Genomic DNA, 9763 nt, shown 5'->3' with positions numbered 1-9763 from the left:
TCTAACCCACAAGACCCCACTCCCCTCCCAGAGCCGGGGACAGAACCCAGGAGTCCTGACTCCCAGCCCCCCCTGCTCTACCCACAAGACCCCACTCCCCTCCCAGAGCTGGGGACAGAACCCAGGAGTCCTGACTCCCAGCCCCCTCTGCTCTAACCCACAAGACCCCACTCCCCTCCCAGAGCCGGGGACAGAACCCAGGAGTCCTGGCTCCCAGCCCCCCCTGCTCTACCCACAAGACCCCACTCCCCTCCCAGAGCTGGGGACAGAACCCAGGAGTCCTGGCTCCCAGCGCCCCCTGCTCTACCCACAAGACCCCACTCCCCTCCCAGAGCCAGAGATAGAACCCAGGAGTCCTGGCTCCCAGCGCCCCCTGCTCTACCCACAAGACCCCACTCCTCTCCCAGAGCTGGGGACAGAACCCAGGAGTCCTGGCTCCCAGCCCCCAACCCTAACCAGTTTTGTGCTGTCTGCAGGCTCAGGCAGGATGTATAGCTTCATGGCAGGGGGTCTTTTCTGCGCCTCGGTCGGGAACATCCTGCTGGTGGTTTGCACAGCCACTGACTACTGGGTGCAGTACCGGCTCCAGGGAGCCTTGGCCCACCAGGGCCTCTGGCGCTACTGTCTGGCGGGCAAGTGCTACATGCAGATGGAGAACATTGGTAAGGACCACTGGGGGCGCTGTGCTGCAGGGGGCGGGGTGGGGGCTCTCTCCTGGCAGGCAGGGCTGGCGCCAATACCCTAGGAGGCGCTGTGCTGCAGGGGGCGGGGTGGGGGCTCTCCCCTGGCAGGCAGGGCTGGCCCCGATGCCCCAGGGCGGCGCTAGGGGCACTCCCAGAGGCCCTAGCATGTCCTCCAAGAGGCATTCGGCTTCCCTAAATCCTCCCTCGAGCTGAGATTTTCATTTGCTTCCCCTCCTAAATTGCACTGAATTGTGAATTAACCAGCCACTGTGCCCCGCCCCAGAGGTGGCTGCATCTCAGCACCAGGCGAACCAGCCCCGCATGGTGTTATGTGCGGCTGTTCCACAGCAGCCCTGCCCCAGAGGTGGCTGCATCTCCTTAGTGGGCCAACCATCCCTGTGCAGTGTTATGTGTGGCTGTTATGCAGCTCTCCCCCCCCCCCCCCCAGAGGCAGCTGTATGTCTGTGCCAGGAGAGCCAGCCCCATGCAGCATTACATGTGGCTGTTCCCCAGCTTCCCTGCCCAGAGGTGGCTGCATCTGTGCGCTGGGCGAGCCGTCCCCTTCTAAACAGGAGCGGTTTTGAGTGTTTTCTCCCCGCTGCTCTAGCCTACTGGAATGCCACCCGGGCCTTCATGATCCTCTCTGCCCTGTCCTGCTTCGCTGGCATCATCACGGGGATCTTGTCCTTCGCCCACCGATCCACCTTCGAGAAATTCAACCGGTCGTTCGCTGCTGGGATAATGTTCTTCGTCTCCAGTAAGTGTCTGCCCACTGACGCAGGGACCCCAGCTGGCCACCAAGACACAAGGAGAGCAGGGTCTAGTGGTTAGAGCAGGGGGGAGGGGGCTGGGAGCCAGGACACTTGGGTTCTTTCCCCAGCTCTGGGAGGGGAGTGGGGTCTAGTGGTTACAGTGGTGGGGGGGCTGGGAGGCAGGACTCCTGGGTTCTATCCCAGCTCTGGGAGGGGCGTGGGGTGCAGTGGTTAGAGCAGGGGGAGCGGGGAGGGGCTGGGAGCCAGGACTCCTGGGTTCTATCCCGGCTTTGGGAGGTGAATGGGGTCTAATGTTTAGAGACGGGGGGCAGTGGGAGCCAGGATGCCTGGGTTCTCGCCTGGCTCTGGGAGGGGCGTGTGGTGTAGTTACACTTCCCAGGCATGTAGCGGTTTCTCTGGCCTCTTGTCCTGCCATCGGTCTCTCTGCCCCACCTCCTCCAGCGCTCTTCGTCCTGCTGGCTATGGCTGTCTACACCGGAGTCACCGTCAACTTCCTGGGCAAGCGGTTCGGGGACTGGCGCTTCTCCTGGTCTTACATCCTGGGCTGGGTTGCCCTGCTCATGACCTTCTTCGCAGGTATAGGCCCTTCCCCTCTAGGGGGTGCCAGCTCTCATCCAGCCCCAGGGGGGTGGGGGCAGTGTGGGGGCTGGCAATGGGGCCTTTCCCCTCTGGGGGTGGCAATAGGGCACCTTTCTCCTCATCCAATTCCTTGTTTCACACTCCCTGTCCAGGAATGCCCCGGCTCTGACCAGTAACCCCCTCCCAGAGCTGGGGAGAGAACCCAGGAGTCCTGGCTCCCAGCCCCGCCCTGCTCTAACCACTAGACCCCACTCCCCTCCCAGAGCCGGGAAGAGAACCCAGGAGTCCTGGCTCCCAGCCCCCCCTGCTCTAACCGCTAGACCCCACTCCCCTCCCAGAGAACCCAGGAGTCCTGGCTCCCAGCCACCCCTGCTCTAATCACTAGACCCTACTCCCCTCCCAGAGCTGGGGAGAGAATTCAGGCGTCCTGACTCCCAGGCCCTCCTGCTCTAACCACTAGACCCCATTCCCCTCCTGGAGCCAGGGAGAGAACCCTGGAGTCCTGACCCCTCAGTGCTGTTAAACAGCCCCTCTCTCCCCCTCACAGGGATATTTTACATGTGCGCGTATCGGATGCACGGATGCCAGCGCGTGGCTGAGACGCGTTAAACCCTGCGCGATGGCGCTGCAGCGAATCGAGACACCTGCATCCCGGGGCGAGTGATACCTCGCCATTCCCCACCCCCAGCCTTCCAGCAACCCACAATGGGACATCCCCGTAGCAAACGCCCTTCGTTCGTTTCATCGGATTCCAGGCCAGCTTCCTCCTTTGGCGCTCGGAGCTGGACGTAACCAGAGCCAGCCCCCAACGCTTTAGAATCAAATCAGACAAAGGGAAGCATCAGTTACCCCACGTTTTACAGTCTGGGGGAAACCGAGGCACGGCGAGATGGACTGACCTGCCCAGTGTCGCACAGGAACACAGCAGCAGTGCTGGGAATTGGAACCCAGGTGTCCTGAGTTCCCGGCGGGACCATCCTTCCTTTAGAACTGGATTTAAAATATCAAGCACCTGTGGCTGACTGAACTTGTGCTGTTGCTTTGATTGATAAGCAGACAGGCCGTGAAGTTAAATTGGCCCCTGGAATTACAACTGCTCAGAAATTTCTCTCTACCTCCGCGCCCCCTGAGTAGCGTGAGCTAAGGCAACGTAGCAGCAGGAACCGCAGTTTTAAAGTTTTGTGTCTTTGGCCAGGCAGCTCCGATTTTTGCCTTTAACGAAGTTTTATGCATTGAATTTCCTTGGTTTTTCTTTTCTTTTTTTTGAAGAAAAAGAATAAAGGTCCTTAAAGCGGTTTGTTCCTTTGTTGATTTCTACCCACAAAATCACTAGTCGTGCTTGGAAACCCTTTGTGTGAAGTGCCTCAAACCCTAAAGCGGTTTGTAGTTCAATCCCAACAATGTTTTTTAAACAATTTTTTTTAATTTCCTAGGCTTTTTGATCAAAGGCAGGAAAGATCCTTGAAAGCAACTTACCCTGCCTCAAGTGCCAAAGTGATATTAAACTGTTTTAAATATTTAGAATCAAATTATTATTAATTTGTATTTTCATAGCCTCTGACAGCTCCAGTCATGGACCAAGCCCCCGTCAAGCGAGGCCCTTACTCATGTTAAATTTCCTTTTTTTTTAATAACAAGTTTTTAAGGCAATTAAGCTGTCTCTAAAGCCAAAAAGGTATTACATATTTGTGCATAAATTATCACCCAGGGTCCCTCTTACTGAATTCCCCCCTGTGATGAAGTGGGACTGTTCTTAATGTTTCCTCTGAATACTGTGTGGGTGCCTCAGTTTCCCCTATGCATTTCTTAAGTCTCTAGGTGGTGGGGAAAGGCCAGTGTGCATAAATCACTCACACTCTGTCTCCCTGGCAACAAATGGCCAGGGCCCTTCCCCCCCTGCAAGGAAATAGCTAAAGGTGAACAAAGAGATCAGGTGACCTCCTGGCCCAGGAAAGAGACAAAGCCCAGAGAAGGAGGGGCTGGAGGGGGTGTCAGAGTTGGAGCTAGCTGGGGACGAGGAGTGAGGGCAGACGTGGGCATCTGGCTCTCTGAACCCCAGAATGGACCCGGCCGAGGGGTCCCGTTCGCTGCTGTACCTAAAAGCTCTGTTTTAGACCGTGTTCCTGTCATCTAATAAACCTCTCTTTTACTGGCTGGCTGAGAGTCACATCTGACTGGGAAGTGGGGGTGCGTGCAGGTCTTCTGGCTTCCCCAGGACCCCGCCTGGGTGGACTCGCTGTGGGAAGCGCACGGAGGGGCATATGCTGAATGCTCCCAGGAGAGACCCAGGAGGTGAAGCCGTGTGAGCTTCTTGCCCTGAAGACGGTCTGCTCTGAGGGAGAGGAGACTCCCCAGAGTCCTGACTGGCTTAGTGGGGAGCAGTTCCAGAGCATCGCCCGGGGACTCCGTGACACCCCCCCCCCTTTGTTTTTTAAGAAAGAAATTATCTTTAGGCTGAACGAAGCTGTCTAAAAACCTGAAGACGCATTAAACCATTTTAAATATGTACGTGAAACAGTTTGAAATCCTCACAACGTTTTTACAATGAAACGCCTGGCATTTTTATTTTGAAAGAAATCTACCCAGCTATCAAAATGTTTCACAGGAATTTGTGGGTTTTGACGGGGAAAAGACAAATCATTTCATTTTGGCAACGTGGAAGTGTTTCGTTTTGACTTTTACATTCCAAATAGGACTTTTACTATTACATCATCTTTAAGCTTGTGTCAATATCATGTATATGACCTTGACTATTTTAATAGACTATTCAAAGTCTAAATGAAAGGAACCGAAACATTTGGCTGGTCCCACGCAGACATTTTTTGGAATTTTCCTTTTGCGGGCAGCGTTCAGATTTTGACTTTTTGGTCCCATTTGGAACGAGCAAAATTCAAAATGTCAGAATGTCCCACAGGATAGAAATTCAGGCTGCTGACCAGCCCTCTGTTTGAGCTTATGTTAAAATAATCACAAAGTTTTTTGCACTGAATTTCCTAGGTTTTTAGATGTCTATAAAAATATTAATAAAAGCTAAGGAAGGGGAGAATTTTTCAGAAGCTCCTAAGTCACATACGCCCTTTTCCTCAAAGGTGCGTATGTGGGCACAAGTGCCAAAATACCTGTGAGGATCCAATGGGAGTTAGGAGCCTGCATCCCTTTGGGATTCTAAGCCGCAGGGTCCTCAGTCCCATGAGAATTAGGCACCTCAGGCATTTAGATTGTTTGGAAAATTGTATCTGAGATCTGCGAAGCGAATGAAGCTGTCTCGAAAACGGGGCAGCGAGAGAAACTGATTGAAAGCCGATCGTCCCTCTGCCAAGCGGTAGCAGATGTCCGGCCCTTTCTCGGTTGCTTTCGCATCGGAGTTCAAACCGGCGTGGCAGAGCTGGAAGTTTGCTTATTGGAAGTTGTTTATCTGCGCCGTATACCCCAGGCCTGGACCAGAAGTGGCCAAAGCAGGCAGCCAAACCCCAGTCAGGAATCCCAGTGCAGCCACCAATGCCCGGGGCCCAGGACTCAACTGGGCCCCGTGACGGCGGAGAGCAAACGCCCCGGCCTGCTGGTGAGAGCTCCCTCCGCAGAGACCTGGCAGCACAGAGACAGACACCGCGGCGGCGTCTCGAGACTGAACATCAGCGGCACCGAGCTTGGCGGGCCGGGTGCACCCACGCTCCCTAGTGACGCCCCGGGGCAAGCGGGGTCACGTCCCCTAGCTGTGCTCCAGCCAAGGCAGGGGGCTGGGTTTGAGGCGCCTGATACACGTCTTACTTGGAAGGTGGCACCACTGTTTTATAGGATGTGCCCCCTCCCCCGCAGCGGCCCCACCACGGTGCCACCCTCCAGGCGGGTGCAGATTACGGTCATGCCCAGGGGCGTAAGCGGCTTCGCCAGGCACCGGACCAGACCTTCGCCGTGTAGCCCACGAGCCAGTGGCTCGACGTGTGTGTGTGTGTGTGTGTGTGTGTGTGTGTCCCTGCTGCCCCCTGCTGGAGGGGCTGGGCCCAGCTCTGTGTGTGTGTGTTACCCTGGGCTCCCACAGACCCAAGCAGTGATCCCCTCCCCTCTTCCTGTTACTACCCCTCCCCTGGAAAAAAAACCTGCCAACCTCGCCCCCCGCCCTTGTTCCATGGAGATTAAAGGGCCTGTTCTCAGAGCCGCCTGTCTGGTGACTTATTTGCCCCCCCGGAGGGCCCCCCATCCCCACACTCCCCTCAAGTGTGCATCAAGGGACTCCTGGGTTCTCTCCCCAGCTCTGGGAGGGGAGTGGGGGCTGGTGGTTAGAGCAGGGGTGCTGGGAGCCAGGACTTCTGGGTTCTCTCCCCAGCTCTGGGAGGGGAGTGGGATAGAGCAGGGGGGGTGGGAGGGGCAGGACTCCTGGGTTCTCTCCCCGGCTCTAGAAGGGGAGTGGGGTCTAGTGGTTAGAGCAGGGGCTGGGAGCCAGGACTCGTGGGTTCTCTCCCCGGCTCTGGGAGGGGAGTGGGGTCAAGTGGTTACAGCAGGGGGGTCTGGGAGCCAGGACTCCTGGGTTCTCTCCCCGGCTCTGGGAGGGGAGTGGGATAGAACAGGGGGGGTGGGAGGGGCAGGACTCCTGGGTTCTCTCCCCGGCTCTGGGAGGGGAGTGGGATAGAGCAGGGGGGTGGGGGGGCAGGACTCCTGGTGCTGTCCCAGGAGATTCGCTTGTTAAGCAGGCTGGGGGGCGGTTGGGGCTCGGCTGGGAGACCCCGGGGGCAGCTGAGGGGGCTGGCGATGGGGGGCGGGTTTGCGGGCTGCCGGGAGGAACTGACACAGAGGATGTGGGGATGGTGCAATGGGCCCTTACCGCATCCCTGCCCCTCCCAGGAAGCCACCCGGGAGCAAGAGGCCCCATGGGGGGTCAGGGCTGGAGCCGGAGCAAACCCTGCAAGGGAGCAGGCGACGCGGAGCAGGTGAGGGAGACGCTCGGGATGGGGGGGTTCATTTACCCCGGGACAGCCTGGAGTGCCTGGGCACCCAAGTGTCTGGCCCCACAGCCCCGTCCCGCCAGCCCCCCCTCGTCCGGCCAGCCCCAACCCCAAACGGCCCCTTCCAGCCAGCCCCCAACCCCCACGGCCCTGTCCAGCCACCCCTCCACCTCGTCCGGCCATCTCCAACCCCCCATGGCCCTGTCTGGCCAGCCCCAACCCCCCCTACCCTCGTCCGGCCAGCGCCAACCCCCCACAGCCCCGTCCACCCAGCCCCTCCACCTCGTCCGGCCAGCTCCAACCCCACATGGCCCCATCCAGCCAGCCCCGAACCCCCACAGCCCTGTCCAGCCAGCCCCTCCACCTCGTCCGGCCAGCTCCAACCCCCCATGGCCCTGTCCGGCCAGCCCCAACCCCCCACAACCCTGTCCAGCCAGCCCCCAACCCCCACGGCCCTGTGTGGCCAGCCCCAAACCCCCACGGCCCCGTCCAGCCAGCCCCCCTCACCCTCATCCGGCCAGCTCCAACCCCCCCATGGCCCCATCCCGCCAGCGCCCCCACTCCGTCCAGCCAGCCCCAACCCCCCACAGCCCCTTCCAGCCAGCCCCCAATCCCCCACCCCCACCTCCATGCGGCCAACCCCCACGGCCCCATCAGGCCAACCCATGGCCCCGTCCCGCCAGCCCCCCTCACCCTCGTCCGGCCAGCCCCAACCCCCCATGACCCCGGCCAGCCAGCCCCCAACCCCCACGGTCCTCAATCTGCAAACATACCCATCCTCCAGCCATCCCCCCCCGCCCACACACACTCCTCCGTCCATCCGTCCAGCCATCCCTTCACACACCTCTCTGTCCAGCCAGCCCCAAACCCCTTCATCCATCCCCCCCACACACACCGCTCCGTCCGTCTGTCCTTCTCCTCACACACCCCCAGCCAGCCAGCTCCAAACATACCCACCCTCCATCCATTCCCATACACCCCTCTGTCCGTCCCCAAAGCCCCACCTCCATCCGCAGACGTACCCACCCTCCGTCCATCCATCCCCAATCACTCCTCTGTACGTCTGTCCATCCATCCCCTCATACACCTCCCTGGCCAGCCAGCCCCAAACCCCTGCCTCCATCCGGCCATCCCCAAACATCCCCACCCTCTAGCTGTCCCCTCTCACACCTCTTCATCCGTCCATCCAGCCAGCCCCTCGTACACCCCTCTGTCCATCTGTCCATCCGTCCCCTCACACACGGCTCCAACCATCCAGTCACCCACCCATCCTCTCACACACCTCTTCATCCGTCCGTCCAGCCAGCCCCTCGTATGCCCCCTGTCCATCTGTCCGTCCATCCCCTCACACACGATTCTGTCCAGCCGTCCCCGGACACACCCCTCTCTCACCCTCCCTCTCTCTGGCTGTGATTTGGGTGTGGTTCTGCCCCCCCCCCCTCCGCCCCATAGCACAGGGTTAGTTGGTGTCAGGTTTCCACTTCCTCCCCCTTTGGTTCCTCTTCCCCCTCGCTGGGACCAGCTGGCACAGGGCCCCTCCCCCTCCACCCGCTCCCTCACAGAGACCCCCACAGGACCCCTGAATGGCAGGTGCCCAGCCCCACCACATCCACCCACCCCTCCCCTCCTCCCTCCCCACCCCCATCCCATCCCTCCGCACACGCACCCCACCCCATCCACCCACCCCTCCCCTCCAGCCCTCCCCACACCCCCCATCCACCCACCCCTCCCCACACACAGCCCACCCCATCCCTCCCCACACGCCCCACCCCATACACCCCTCCCCACACCCCGCACACCCCATGCCTCCCCTCCTCCCTCCCCACCCCATCCCATCCCTCCCCACACACACCCCACTCCATCCACCCACCCCTCCCCTCCAGCCCTCCCCACACCCCCCATCCACCCACCCCTCCCCACACACAGCCCGCCCCATCCCTCCCCACACGCCCCACCCCATACACCCCTCCCCACACCCCGCACACCCCATGCCTCCCCTCCTCCCTCCCCACCCCATCCCATCCCTCCCCACACACACCCCACCCCATCCACCCACCCCTCCCCTCCAACCCTCCCCACACACCCCATACACCCACCCCTCCCCACACATGCCCCACACCATCCACCCCTCCCCACACACGCCCCACCCCATCCCTCCCTTCGTCCCTCCCCACCCCCCATCCCAACCCTCCCCACATGCCCCAACCCATCCCTCCCCACAAGCCTCTCACCCCATCCCTCCATTCCTCCCTCGCTACCCCCATCCCATTCATCCCCCCCCACACCCCAGCCCATCCCTCCCTTCCTCCCTCCCCACCCCCATCCCATCCCTCCCCACATGTCCCACCCCATCCACCTCTCCCCACCCTACCCCCATCCCTCCCTTCCTCCCTCCCCACCCCATCCCTCCCCACACACCCCACCCCATCCACCTCTCCCCACCCTACCCCCATCCCTCCCTTCCTCCCTCCCCATCCCATCCCTCCCCACACGCCCCACCCCATCCACCTCTCCCCACCCCACCCCCCATCCCATCCCTCCCCTCACACACCCCATCCATCCCTCTCCACACACCCCATCCATCCATCCACCCTCCCCACACGCCCCGCCCCATCCCTCCAGCCGTCCCCCACGCACCCATCATCGATCCAACTGGATCCATCTGTGGAGCTGCCCGAGGCTCAGGCCCCAGGGCTCTGGCTTAGCCCTGCTGCTCTGGGCCGGGATTGCCCCTGACTCATTCCCCACCCCCAGGTGCTTCCCGGATCCCAGCGCTGCCCCCCACGCG

At 60.5% G+C, this 9763-nt stretch overlaps 1 protein-coding gene across 2 annotated transcripts; it reads left to right on the top strand.

The window, feature by feature from the left end:
• Positions 1 to 487: 487 nt before the first annotated feature.
• Positions 488 to 2644, top strand: LOC135892680 (lens fiber membrane intrinsic protein-like). 2 transcript variants are annotated; one of them, XM_065420473.1, is made up of 4 exons: positions 488 to 662; positions 1291 to 1440; positions 1898 to 2032; positions 2583 to 2644. In XM_065420473.1, exons 1-4 carry the CDS (start codon positions 488 to 490, stop codon positions 2642 to 2644), a joined length of 522 nt encoding a protein of 173 aa, XP_065276545.1. The 2 variants fall into 2 exon arrangements, with proteins under 2 accessions (XP_065276545.1, XP_065276544.1); XM_065420472.1 differs by having other exon boundaries at positions 488 to 700; positions 1212 to 1440.
• The last annotated feature ends 7119 nt before the right edge of the window (positions 2645 to 9763 follow it).

The sequence above is a fragment of the Emys orbicularis genome, chromosome 20, assembly GCF_028017835.1.
Source record: "Emys orbicularis isolate rEmyOrb1 chromosome 20, rEmyOrb1.hap1, whole genome shotgun sequence".
In the NCBI taxonomy this organism is placed as follows: domain Eukaryota; kingdom Metazoa; phylum Chordata; order Testudines; family Emydidae; genus Emys; species Emys orbicularis.
This window is presented reverse-complemented; position numbering and strand designations above follow the sequence as displayed.